The sequence below is a fragment of the Cyprinus carpio genome, chromosome B19, assembly GCF_018340385.1.
Source record: "Cyprinus carpio isolate SPL01 chromosome B19, ASM1834038v1, whole genome shotgun sequence".
Lineage (NCBI taxonomy): Eukaryota > Metazoa > Chordata > Actinopteri > Cypriniformes > Cyprinidae > Cyprinus > Cyprinus carpio.
Window position 1 is genome coordinate 25,847,130 of NC_056615.1, and position 14,441 is coordinate 25,861,570.

Consider the following 14,441-nt stretch of genomic DNA (forward strand, 5'->3'; position numbering starts at 1 on the left):
AACCTGGGCTGAGCGATCCTGACCTCAATATCTCTGAACTTGGTGATCTCCACGTATCCCGGCCGGCCCTCCGTCAGCAGGAAGAGCCTGCGCTGGGTCATGGCGATCTTCCCCACGCCGTGGCTGGTCTTCACTGAAGACGAGAGCTTGTAGACACATTCGTCCGTCACCAGGTGCTCCAGCACGCCGGCCGGCAGATCCACGTCCTGAGCCGCCCCTTCGGTCTCCTTCCAGTAGTTGTAGAAGAAGCAGAAGGTCTCTGGATCCACCTGCTTCTGCTGACCTGTGTGAAGGAAAGATCGCAAACATGAACGCTTTACTGTAGATCTTGGGCTATCAATCTTTTAGATGCAATGCAGCTCAAAATATGATCATCCTTGTGCGAGGCACCTGCATCCTAAAAAAAAGCCGCTATATATTTCCATAGATAAAACCCAATTTATACTGTTATTATTGTATATTTATTATAAATTAAGATAAATGTGTTAAATATTATTTGGAAAATATTTAGTTTTTATTATATTACATTACGTTTTTTTACACTATGCACTATACTACTGTACTGTTACACGTATTATTTATTTTAAAAAAAATTATTATATATGTATTTATTTAATTTAATTTAATCTAATTATATATTTATTATATATTATACATATCTATATTTTTTTATTTAGTGTAATCTTATTTTATATTTATCATCTTTAAATTTTTTTACACTGTCTTTTCTAAGCATCGATTGACTGGTTATCTTTTTTTAATTATTAATTAAATTTAAAATTAATTTTTAAACTGTGTTTCAATGATTATAGAATTTAATTATGAATGCATATATATATATTCTAGTTTTATTTATTTACATTTTTATTTTACTATTCACTTATTTTTTTCAGTTTTCAATGTACTAAACTACTATTTTTTAGTTAGTTTCATCTTAGTTTTTATTTATTTTTATGCTGTTTTTCCTCTAAACTTTGGTTTGTTGATTGATTGATTGATTTGCAATTTAATTATAAATGTATTTATATATTATTATTTTGTATTTATTAATAATTTAATTATTTATTAATAGTTTAATAATCTTATTTTTATCATTTATTTACATATTTTTACACTACTTTTTTTTTCTTTAAACTTTGATTTAATGGGTAGAACTTTGAAGTTTTAAATAGTCATCATTTACTCATCATTTACTCTCCAAACATGTAGGACTTTTTTTTTCCATGGAACACAAATGCACAAATACAAGAATAGGGAAAAGGGACAAACATGGCAAAAAACACTAAATAAAATCAGTCCCATGACTCATGCACTATACTGTCTATACTGCAGGTCTTCTGAAGTTACATGTGTTATATTTGTTTGAGGAACAGACTCAAATGTAATCATTATATGCTAATGATATATTCAAACATGATGTAGACTTTAAATGACCAAAGCGTCTCTTCTGCATTACACAACAGAAGGAGCGTCATGTAGTTTGAGAACATGAGCAGGAGTAAATGATGACTGAATTATTGCAGATCTCGTGGCATCTGAGATAAAGGTGCTTTATTTACTTTATGGCTCCAAGCAATAAAGCGTTATGGTTAATTCCAGTAAGATATACACTACCGATCAAAAGTTTGAGATCAGTAAGACTTGTAATGTTTTTTAAAGAAGTCTCTTATGCTCATCAAGGCTGCATTTATTTGATCAAAAATAAAGAAAAAAAAAAAGTTTCCAGCACTGATAATAAATCAGCATATTAGAATTATTTCTGAAGGATCATGTGACACTGAAGACTTAGTTAATTAGTTAATAAAGCAAAAATATCTCCTCAAAACCTGAATGTTTACTGAACAGTTGCGCCTCGCATTTAAATGTTTTTTTAAAATAAAGAATGAGTGTATGAGTAAGAAATGCAGAATTGACACACACAACAAACTCAAACCTGTTATATACCATCCAGGAACTGATGTGTCACAGAGCTTTCAATGTTACATGACTTTAAACAGACAGGAAATGATTAACCAGCGTTGTGCTACTCAAGCAAGTGAACACATGAGTACAGCTAGAGGTTAAACACAAACTGGGTTAAAGATGGCAGCTCTGAATGTGGCTACCTGAAGAACATTCCTTCACGCGCACACACACACACTCATGCACATGCAGGTAGGGAGTCACACGTGTGCCATCGTGCCATGATGCTGTTAGTACTGATGGCACATGCAAACCACGCTTACCCTTCAGCTCAAGGTAAAACACAGACTGCGAAGTGGAATCCACACCTGACAAACCAAAGCCATTTTTACAAAAAACACTAGAGATGCATGATACATCAGTGAGCATATCACTATCAGCCAATATTAATATCAGCATATTCCAATGGTTTTTATCTGCTTAACTGGGCCAATACTGGAAGCAGATGTTATCAGTATAATATAATATATTGTATATTTATATTGTTATATATTTGTATAGTTATATTATATATAACTGTATATTTTAATACAACACAGACAAAAAATTTTTTTTTTACAACTATGGCCATCAGCTGTTGCATCATCCAAATTTATATACCACCACCACTATCTATCTATCTATCCATCCATCCATCCATCCATCCATCCATCCATCCATCCATCATCCATATATCTGTCTACCCATCTGTCTCTTTGTCTATTGATCCATCATCTACCCATCCATCCATCTATCATCTACCTGTCTATCTATCTACCCATTCATCCATCATCTATCTATCTATCTACCCATCCATCCATAATCTACCATCTACTTGTCTATCTACCCATTGATCCATCATCTATTTATCTACTTATCCATCCAACCATCCATCCATCCATCATCTACCTGTCTATCTATCTACCCATTCATTCATCATCTATTTATCTGCTCATCCATCCATCCATCATCTACCTGTCTATCTATCTACCCATTCATTCATCATCTATCTATCTACCCTTCCATCCATCTATCATCTACCTGTCTATCTATCTACCCATTCATCCATCATCTATTTATCTGCCCATCCATCCATCCATCCATCCATCATCTACCTGTCTATCTATCTACCCATCCATCCATAATCTACCATCCATCCATCTATCATCTACTTGTCTATCTACCCTTTCATTCATCATCTATTTATCTACTCATCCATCCATCCATCCATCATCTACCTGCCTATCTATCTACCCATTCATCCATCATGTGTCTATCTATCTATCTACCCATCCATCCATCTATTCATCATCTACTTGTCTATCTACCATTCATCCATCATCTATTTATCTACTCATCCATCCATCCATCCATCCATCCATCCATCATCTACCTGTCAATCTACCCATTCATCTATCGTCTATCTATCTACCCATCCATCAATCCATCATCTACCTGTCTATCTAGCCATTCATCCATCATCTCTCTATCTACCCATCCATCAATCCATCATCTACCTGTCTATCTACCCATTCATCCATCATCTATCTATCTAACCATCCATCCATCCATCATCTACCTGTCTATCCATCTACCATTCATCCATCATCTATCTATCTACCCATCCATCCATCTATCATCTACCTGTCTATCTATCTACCCTTTCATCCATCATCTATTTATCTGCCCATCCATCCATCATCTACCTGTCTATCTATCTACCCATCCATCCATCTATCATCTCCTTGTCTATCTACCCATTCATCCATCATCTATTTATCTGCCCATCCATCCATCCATCATCTACCTGTCTATCTATCTACCCATCAATCCATAATCTACCATCCATCCATCTATCATCTACTTGTCTATCTACCCTTTCATTCATCATCTATTTATCTACTCATCCATCCATCCATCCATCCATCATCTACCTGTCTATCTATCTACCCATTCATCCATCATCTATCTATCTACCCATCCACCCATCCATCCATCATCATCTACCTGTCTATCTATCTACCCATCCATCCATCTATTCATCATCTACTTGTCTATCTACCATTCATCCATCATCTATTTATCTACTCATCCATCCATCCATCCATCCATCATCTACCTGTCAATCTACCCATTCATCCATCGTCTATCTATCTACCCATCCATCAATCCATCATCTACCTGTCGATCTAGCCATTCATCCATCATCTCTCTATTTAATCAATCCATCCACCATATACCTGTCTATCTACCCATCCATCCATCTACCATATACCTATCCATCTCTCTACCCATCCATCCATCCATCCATCATCTACCTGTCTATCTATCTACCATTCATTCATCATCTATCTATCTACCCATCCATCCATCTATCATCTACCTGTCTATCTATCTACCCTTTCATCCATCATCTATTTATCTGCCCATCCATCCATCATCTACCCATCCATCCATCTATCATCTCCTTGTCTATCTACCCATTCATCCATCATCTATTTATCTACTCATCCATCCATCCATCCATCCTCTACCTGTCTATCTATCTACTCATTCATCCATCATCTACCTACCATCCATCCATCCATCCATCATCTATCTATCTACCCATCCATCCATCATCTACCTGTCTGTCTATCTACCCATCCATCCATCCATCCATCCATCATCTACCTGTCTATCTACCCATCCATCATCATTTACCTGTCTATCTACCCATTCATCCATCCATCCATCCATCCATCATCTACCTGTCTATCTACCCATCCATCATCATTTACCTGTCTATCTACCCATCCATCCATCCATCATCTACCTATCTACCTATACATCCATCTATTTATCTGTCTGTCCATCTGTCCCTGCACCCATCATCTCTCCAGCTATCTATCCATCTATTCTGCACATTCAGATTTGTGACAGTTTCACAAACAAAAAATGATGGCGTCTGACAGCTGAGGTTGATAGTCAGTTTGTGTGCTAAACTTTTTGACCAATTTTTTTTTACTTTTGAAGTCATTTCTAATGAGAAATTAGTATTGAATTTGTAGTAATTTAATGTTTGCTTAGCTATCACCAAACCTCTGTCTACTTTGTTCTAGACAATTAAACTGTCTCCAAAGTCTGTCCAAAATCAGCTTTGGAAGGTACCTTCACACACAAGCGCTGCCTGCAAAGTCATTGCCTGATAGAGCAGTGAGGCATCAAGTCTGCTTGTTAATTTGATTTCTGTTGGGTTGGGTTGGAAAAGAGGTGAATGTTGATTTGTTTTGTTTTGTTTTAGTAGACCATTAGTTTGCTCATCACTTCGGCCCAAAGAAACAACAGCTGATTGGTTGTGCTTTGCACTCACCCACAGTCAGCGCCTCAAACAGCCGCTGGATGGTGCCCTGATCTCTCACGATGCCCGACTCCTGAACGCGCTGCACAAAGTCTTCCATGTGCAAGTGTTTCTTGGGCAGTTCGAATCTCTTCACCGTCCCGTCATCTATCGGTCGTGCCCTGTCTCGTTCATTCTCTCTTTTCACCCGGCTGATCAGACGCTTCAAATCAGGGCGTCGCTCGGCTGTCCTCCTCTCCTCCGCCGGTAGAGACTCAACCAGCGCGTTCAGCAGCTCTGCAGGAAAGATGTCCATGTCTGTCTTATACAAGCTCTGGAAGTCTCTGAGGGCATCCACGCGTTTCCCGGCAACAGAGTTCACCAGTCCTCGCAGGTAATAAAAACGGGCCATGAGGGCGGAGTCATCTGGGGTTGATGTGGAGATGGCTTTGCTCAACTCTTTGATGAGATCATTGTAGTAACTCTGAACGTATTGGTAGGAGAGCGGGGGAGGGAATTCTGGGAGTTTAAAGGTTTTGATTGGCCTTGAGGGACTCCAGGAACCTGATAATATGAAATAGGAGATAAGTGACACGTACAACGTTTTATAGATGACACAAAATCTAATTTGACTATGTTTACTTTCTTTCTTAAATACAAGTGAAAGTTTTATAGCTTTTAGTCTGTCTATGGGCCTGTTTACACCTGGTCACTTAATATACTTTCTCTGATTGGATAGAGCTATCCGACCATCAAAAGACAAGATGTAAATGCCCTCTGAAACACTTTCGAGATGGATTTAAATCCCATCTCTCAAACCACTTCAGGAAGTGATCTGGGCCGCATTCCAGACGAAACTGAACAAGTCTGAATGCATCTGGTTGTTAAAGCCACATTTGTAAATTTTACTCCTCCCAAAATGCTAAAAAAAAAACGTGTTATAGGCTATATGCTGTGTTGTAGTCAGATATGACAGCATTAATTCAACACGCATCGCTGTGGATGAGTAGCTGAGTATCTCTTCAGCAAGCTGACGTACAAACTGCAGCAAATGAAACTGAAAGTAAGTTGCAGACATGCAACACAAAATCATTTATTAAAAGTAGTTAGACTAACTTATCTTTCCAATGCTGATGCCACACGCTCTCCTGTTGCGGTGATTCATCTTGAAATTAGCTGATGATGAATAAAATGCAGCGCATATCGGTCGCTTTCGTTGATGTGAACTCCATTAAATTTCCATATAGTGTGGGAATTGACGATCAGATTTATATCAGATTTGCAGAGACAGATTTATGTGGTAAATGTGGTTTAAGTGTAAATGGAACCGTTTTAACAAATCAGATAGCTATCCAATCAGAGAAAACACATAAAGTGACAAAGTGTAATCAGACCCTATATGTTAGTGCACACATGAAGGTTGACAAAATAAAAGTATAGCAGATAATCACATTTCTATTCCAGGAAAATAAACCAAAATACTGATGACATCACCTGCTGAGGGCACATGCTCTTTTTTTTATGTGCAATAAACACTCTATAAAACAGTGCTTCTCAGCAAACTTTTAAAGGTTTATAGTTTTTTTTAAAGGTGATTAAATTAATATTATTACAGAATTAATATAATTAATATCAATACAATTAAAAATATATATCAAAAACTGTAATATTAATGTATATTTAACATAAATATTAATTATATCAATTAAAATGCTAAAAAACACATAATGCTTAAAAGATTAAATAATTTTAAAACTATGTAACTTAATTGTTGTAACTAAGATGTAACTAAATTTTTTTCTCTCTCAATTACTTGTTATATACTTTACATGTTATAATTTATATTGTTTTTATACTATGAATATTGTAATATATTTATATTATTTTTGGCACGTCCTGCAATATCTATGGCACCAATACTACAATAAAGGAAAATAATAAAATTAAACCACATAAATCCCTTGAGGTTCCCTGGCTAAGACTTGTTTCAGAATATATGATGTCTTGTTAAAAGTTTATTCAAGTTTCCTCACCGCTGTGGAAAGGCACGGTCCTCATGGACATCTGTCGGACCGGGACGGCGACCAGTCGGTGGTCGGCCAGGTTTGGCATACTCATCCCCAGCCTGCTGTTCAGGCAGTTCTCTGGTCTGAGGTACTTGCGGCTGATCTCCTCCATCGTGGGTCTGTGTGGAGACTCTGTCATGGCTCTCATCCTGAGGGACAGAGATGGAAATGTGATTTATTTCAGCTCATTCTTCTCAAATGATGGATTTCATCACCCAAACTGAATCTTAAAAAAATATTGTGTTGTTTTTTAACCTAATGTCTTGTGATGCATGTGTGACCTGCTGATAATCATTTCAATATGTTCCTCGGTGAGTAGAAATGAATGGGAACATGTTTACAGTAAATACACTTACAACAGGCAAATGTGCAGTGAACAAAAAAAACATGCTTCATTTCCTCAGAAGTAAAACACCGGCTGCTGTGACAGAATCACATACAAAACATGTTAAGTTACATACAAACTAATGTCATTACCAGCTACAAAAAAAGAAAGAACCCTGGTTACCATCCTTGGTATCTGTTATCAGGAAGAGATGAGTCAAAATGAACTGAAAAATGGTCATACTTTAGTTTTTATGTTCATGTTCACTCGTCCTCTGACCCTGGAGAATTAAACAGGACTGCTGTGCCTTTCACGTGTGAGATGTTTTCAATGGTACACACTGGCATGCACAGTAGGTTTATTGTGGTGGTAAATATAGTGTTTAACTTCCCCTTCCTTCAATAGAAAGCATCACAGAGTCAGATTCAAGCCTCATTCTCATTGCTGGACAGAAAGGGAATGAGGAGGTGTTGATGGTTTTTGTTTCCTGTGATGACTAACTATTTCCTGTATTTGTTTGATACATATTTGTGTCCACTGTTTCTGGTTGCCATGAGCCCTATAAACAGTGATCAGTCTATTAGGCTGGATATACATATACAGTCACATTCCCGATTACTAACTTTTCATCAAGCATCCCTAATGCACGATCAGCTAAAAAAAGCTGTAAAGAATAGGACCTTTTGCAACAGAGGAACCTTTTCATAGCTCCTAGAACTATTGGTGGAAGTTTTTGGCGTGTTCGCACCTCAGGAATTAGGAACGGTTTTAGCTCTAGGAACTCTGTTTGCAGGGATTAAATAAGCTCCTACTTCACAGAAAGGTCTAAAACAGTTCTATAGGAACTACCAGTGATGTACTGTAAGTGTATGCTGATTGGCCAAACGACACAGCGGCTACACGGCATTTTTAAAAAGCCATTACTCCACAAACATGGAAAACAGTGATAATAACGGCATTTACCTGTTGTGCAGCATTGTGTTCTTTTCTCAGCCTCTATGATAACACTGCAAGTTGTCATAGTAGATTTAGTCAGATTTTCACGTTTCTTCAATCACGTAAATTGTGCGTTTACATTTCATCTCCAATATTACGAAACGCCACGACACACAACAAAAACAGCTCCAATCACGCCGTCCTCCGTTCACCGGGTGTTGATGTTTGTAAATGCTGCACATAAAGACAGCTGTTTCCATCCACCTATTTTTATGCGCATTTTGGAATATCGCATTAAAAATTGTAAAATGTTATTAAGAATTTTGTGATTAGGGAAAGTAATGTGTTAATTTAAATGTGTTTGAAATATGATGGTGTTTCTTTGTGATTAGATACATAATCAACATATGTTCACAAAGCTGACACTCCAAAGTTTACTGTTCAGGAATCAGAATTACTCAGACTGTTATGATAATAAAGATATATAAACTCAAACATAAAAACAAAAATAGAAATATGAAAAACATATTTTTTAAATGTATTTAAAAAATTGTTGATGTAGGATATGTGTTTAGAAACATAGTGTAGCTAAAGCCACAAGTCTACCAATGCTTCATTTGAAATTTCATAATATAATCTGTAAAACTGTGAATTTTATGAAATATTTTCTAAGGCCATGTCGTGTGTTTTTATAGAAGGCTAATCGGATTGATTTATGACCCCTGTCATCTTCTGTAAACTCACATGTAAAGCTCTCATTTATGCTTTCTCATGTTTATTTGGCTCTGAACTGATCCTCCATTCATGATTCTATTGTTCTCACGAAACGATCCTTTCACACCTCCGCCAGGTATGACACATTATCCGCATTATTCTTTTATCATTATTCTTTTGTTTTTATTCCGCCATTATTAGCCTTTGTTGTGGTATTTTAAGGTCTACAAAGACACAAATCTTCAGTTCCAGTATTCATTTGCCCCACTTTTATTAAAAGCCTTACTATAAAAATACAATAAAACATTTTCTTACGACCTTACGTGAATTATTATGAAAAAATGCATTATGAAGAAGAACCGCACCTGTTATCTAGCAGCATTAGAGCTAACGGTAGCATCAAGCTATATCAGACTATTTATGAAATTATTAGTACACTTTTACTCAAAACTCACTTTAAACCCCGATCGAGTGTTTGTAATAACTTCCTTTTGCGAGTACAAGTGGAATTTGGTCGTTTACTGTTGTAAAAATATGCTATTTATAGCCTTTTACATCGCTGCACAAGTTAGCATTTCAGATGTACATTTTCAATATTTTCTATAAAAATGTCCCAAATCTCAAGAAAATCGCATACCAATCTTTACTATCGTAATCTCGTGTTTATTGTTTGGATATGTCGTGGGTACAGAGGTGTATCTGTGTTGTTGTGGTCAGATATCAATGCGGAAGTGTACATGAAGCATGTGACACGATGTGACGTTGTCTTGTTATGGGACTCTAAGATTGACAAGGCGAAGGACGAATCAGAGTCTGTGTGAGACACAGCGCGTGCACGAAGCTCGGCACACACACATACAGCGCTGGGAGAGGCTATTTATCATCAGATCGCGTAAATCAGTGGAAAATGAATAGAAATGATTATTCTGTCTGAAGAAATATGAAGTAAACATCAGTAAATATATCAATATATCTCCGTAGATATGCATCTTTGGTCTATAAACCCTTTTTGACGCTGTTCAGTGAGTCTATGTGAACACAAGTAAACCACTGCTGACGTGACTGAATATGAATGAGTGGTGAATTTCTATTCAAAATTTGGCATAATACGGATTTATTATTTTTTGCACACTCCTGACATAAATTAATAAATAACTTTCACTGCAACAATGTTTTATCAAAACAGTGGTCAAAATATCGAAGTTAGAATCTTTAAACTTTCAACTGATGCACAGTTTCTCCAGATCAAGTAAGAGAGTGATGTTTAACGTGCTGTGAAAGTGAAACAATAATAATCTGGGGCCGTCTGCGATCTTTGACGGCTAAGGGGTTAAAAAAAACACTGGCTGGAAACGCCAAGATGCGCATAAATTCTAAAAAAGTGCATAAAAACTTATGCGCACATATGAGTAGGATAAATTTTTATCCAATAAGAAAAAATGTGCATAAACTACGGTGGAAACACATTTACTGAATAAATTTCTCTCAGCATCTATACTGTATGTTGTTTTGATCGTTCTGAAATGCCTGAGGAAAGTCTGTCATCAAAATATTTCTGTTTAATTGTCTTACACGACTGCATTCCCAAACAGCTGGCATCCACCTCCGAAAGCTTCAGAGTTCCTGCTGCTGGTGCGAATGCAAACAGGATAACGGCCCGAGGGAGAAATTGGTTTTCTAGGAACAACTCTTCTGGCTAGTTCCTAAAACTATATGTTGTCGAAAGCCCTGAATGTTTACATTGTACAAACTCTGCACACAAACATTAAATCAGTGCAGTATCCGCATAGAGAAGAAATCCTACCTCAGAAAGAGGATTTAGAAATTTACAGCTGATCGTGCAATTTGTATTTCTGTCCTGCTTTCTTGATTGTTATTTACTGTAAATGCACTTAATTTATATGCTTTGGCATGGTAATGCAAAACGAGCAATAAAAAATAGCTGAAAAATAACACAGAATATTCTTTTAATGAATAAAAAGTGGACACAGGAAGAAAAAAAAAAAGATGAGATGAAAGAGTCCATTAATGTTGACTTTTATTTACCTGCGAGTCTCTGAGCGGATGTTCAGCTGCATGCGAGTGAAAGCGTCATTCTTTTGGTTCAAACGGTCCCGTAGAAATGAGTGGAATATATGAGTGTCTAAAACCTACAAACACACACACACACACACACACACACACATGCATGAGTGAATGGGTTTGGTAGAGAAGCACATGCGGAGTGTACAACCGGACACAAGTATTTATTGACCTTCTTGTAGAACGTGTGATCGGTCATCTCTCTGGACCTGAGGAACTCCTCGCTGTTGAAAACACGATGCCCATAGTTCAGGAAGTCACAAACTTCACTGCAGAGAGCAGAAAAAGACAGCGTATGGATTTCAGATCAAACACAGAGCATGAAACAACATCACTGTGTTCACATTTCAGCAGGAGAAACTGCAGGATGCTTCTGTTAGAGAATAAAACCTTTTAAATCCTTGGTTTTTCAAATAAATCCGACCAAATCAGAAATGACAGGATGTTGAAGTTCTGAAAAGTTTTTTCAATCTAGAATAAATCACAGCATTCTGTAATGAGAAGAGTTTAGCCAGTCATAACCGAGGTCATTTACATATGACACATACATAGATCTTTTTATTGTAATATAATATAATATAATATAATATAATATAATATAATATAATATAATATAATATAATATAATATAATATAATATAATATAATATAATATTCCAATGACAGTTATTGTCATTAGATTTTTATTACAGTAATACTTTTTTTTTTTTTTTTTTTTTTACTTTTTTGTAAAACACTGCTTTTTGCAAGTTGTGGCTTTTTAGAAAAAAAACATTTAAATGGAGAACAGTTTATTGTTTGTTGCCATCAGTGTTATTTTAGTATTACTCATATACTATTGTAATATTAAATATTATTATTTTTTTGTTTAATATTAGTTTTAGTCATTTTTGTGAGGTGCTTTTGTCATTTTATTTGTTGTTATATTAGTTTAAATATTTCTACTCAGCTTTAATTTAATATATTTTTACTTATGTTTTTGTATTAGTAATTTTAGTATTTTAAACATAAACATATTTTAATTCTTGGGCAAATTTAGCAAAATTGAATGGCAAAATCTTTTTTCTTAATTGTTTACATTTTTTAACATTTAAGTTTTTCATCTAATATTCATATTTCATTTTATTTCAGCTTCATTTAAATTTCAGAAATTAATTTTTTATACTTTTAGCTAACTATAACAATACAAGTTTTTACAAAACGTAAACAATTATAGTCTTTGACACAATGCCTTACAGAGAAAGGGTAAAAACATGATCATGCAAAACAAATTTAAAACCCTCTTTTGTGCAAATACAATGACAAAAAAGTCTAGAAGTGTTGAGCTCGAGACCTGAAGATGTTGACGGTGAGCTCCAAGGTGATGTTGAGGATGACGGTATTGACTTTGCGCTGCCACTGTCTCCTGTGAGCGCGCAGCTCGTTGATGTCAGTGTGGCTTCCGGCGCGGCACACATCCAGATCATAGTGAAGCTGAAGCCCTTTAGCTCTGCACAAACACACACAAAACACACTCAACACTGCAGCTTCACATTCACACCACAACCTGAAGCTGAACTATTAGCACACAATCCACCCTGCAGCGCTGCGTTTCTGTTTATGTTTATTTTGTGTTTATGTGATGGATGACTCTGTTATTTGCAATTTACTTAATTGTGTCTCTGAGCTCCTTTGAGTATGATGCTTTGTACACAGCAGGATCATGTTCAACAGTCCAGTGAATCACATCAAAATAAATATAAGGGATGCCATGCTGTGACGAATTACAATAACATCCGGCTGGTGTACAAAATAAAGGTGAAGTGAGTTTTTTTTGAATTGTTAAAATGCTGTGTTGGTGTCCGTATATAAGTTTTGCAAAGTTGTGGTGATTTACAATGTTAGATTTTTGTTTTAAGTATTTGCTGCTCTGTTTAACTTTCTATTCATCAAAAAACCCTGAAAAATTAAATTGATCACAGTTTCCACAAAATTATGAAGCAGCACATCTGTTTTCAACATTGATAATAATCAGAAATGTTTCTTGAGCAGCAAATCAGCATATTAGAATGATTTCTGAAGATCATGTGACACTGAAGACTGGAGTAATGATGCTGAAAATTCAGCTGCGAATCAGAGAAATAAATTACATTTTAACAGATAATCACACAGAAAACAGTTATTTTAAATTACAATAATATTTAACAATATTAATGTTTTTTTTTTCCTATAGAGACTGCTTTAAAAAAAAAAAAAAAAAAAAATATATATATATATATATATATATATATATATATATATATATATATATATATATATATATATATATATATATATATATATATATATATACTAACACAAGCTTCTCTAATCTTTTTGTATTTATTTATTAATCACATCCAAAATAAAAGTTTTGTTTACATAATATATGTATGTGTACAGGGTATATTTATGATGTATATATAAATACACACACATAAATTATATATTTAGAAAATATTTACATGTATATACATTTATATATTTATATTCTTATATTTTATATTATATATAAATATATTTAATATATAAACATAACATATTCTTCTTAAATATATACATGCATGTGTGTGTATTTATATATACATAATAAATATACACAGTATACACACATATATTATGTAAACAAAACTTTTATTTTGGATGTGATTAATCGTGATTAATCATTTGACAGCCCTAATATATATATATATATATATATATCTATCTTACTGACCCAAAACGTTTATACAATATTGTATGCAAAGTGAAACAGGAAGTCTCTTACTGAAATATAAAACAATCTTTGGCTGTCAGTGGCACATCTGGAAGCTCAAGTCTGTTTGAGCTGGAAGACAACACTGTTCCTTTGTCAATGTCTATAAGAACCAGATCATCCAACTCCTGGCAAAAGACACAGCAATCTGTCATCAACTGAGCCACAATCAGGCCTATTTAGCAACAGTACACTGCTATCAGTGCAGTACAACTGATCTGAGCGTCACATAATCAGCATTTCCAAACTGACTGGAAAGGGTTTACTAAGGGTTTGGAGCATGCA

The 14,441-nt window shown here is 35.3% G+C and overlaps 1 protein-coding gene across 1 annotated transcript in view; it reads right to left on the reverse strand.

Moving 5' to 3' along the window:
• dennd3a (DENN/MADD domain containing 3a) overlaps nucleotides 1–14,441 on the reverse strand; it is a 35,985-nt gene that overhangs the window by 13,916 nt on the left and 7,628 nt on the right. The window contains exons 10-16 of the mRNA XM_042744980.1: nucleotides 14,169–14,284; nucleotides 12,717–12,872; nucleotides 11,556–11,652; nucleotides 11,348–11,451; nucleotides 7,294–7,475; nucleotides 5,294–5,824; nucleotides 24–283 (exon numbers count right to left, since the gene is read on the reverse strand). Coding sequence (XP_042600914.1) covers nucleotides 24–283; nucleotides 5,294–5,824; nucleotides 7,294–7,475; nucleotides 11,348–11,451; nucleotides 11,556–11,652; nucleotides 12,717–12,872; nucleotides 14,169–14,284 — 1,446 coding nt within the window. The remainder of the gene's footprint in view (nucleotides 1–23; nucleotides 284–5,293; nucleotides 5,825–7,293; nucleotides 7,476–11,347; nucleotides 11,452–11,555; nucleotides 11,653–12,716; nucleotides 12,873–14,168; nucleotides 14,285–14,441) is intronic.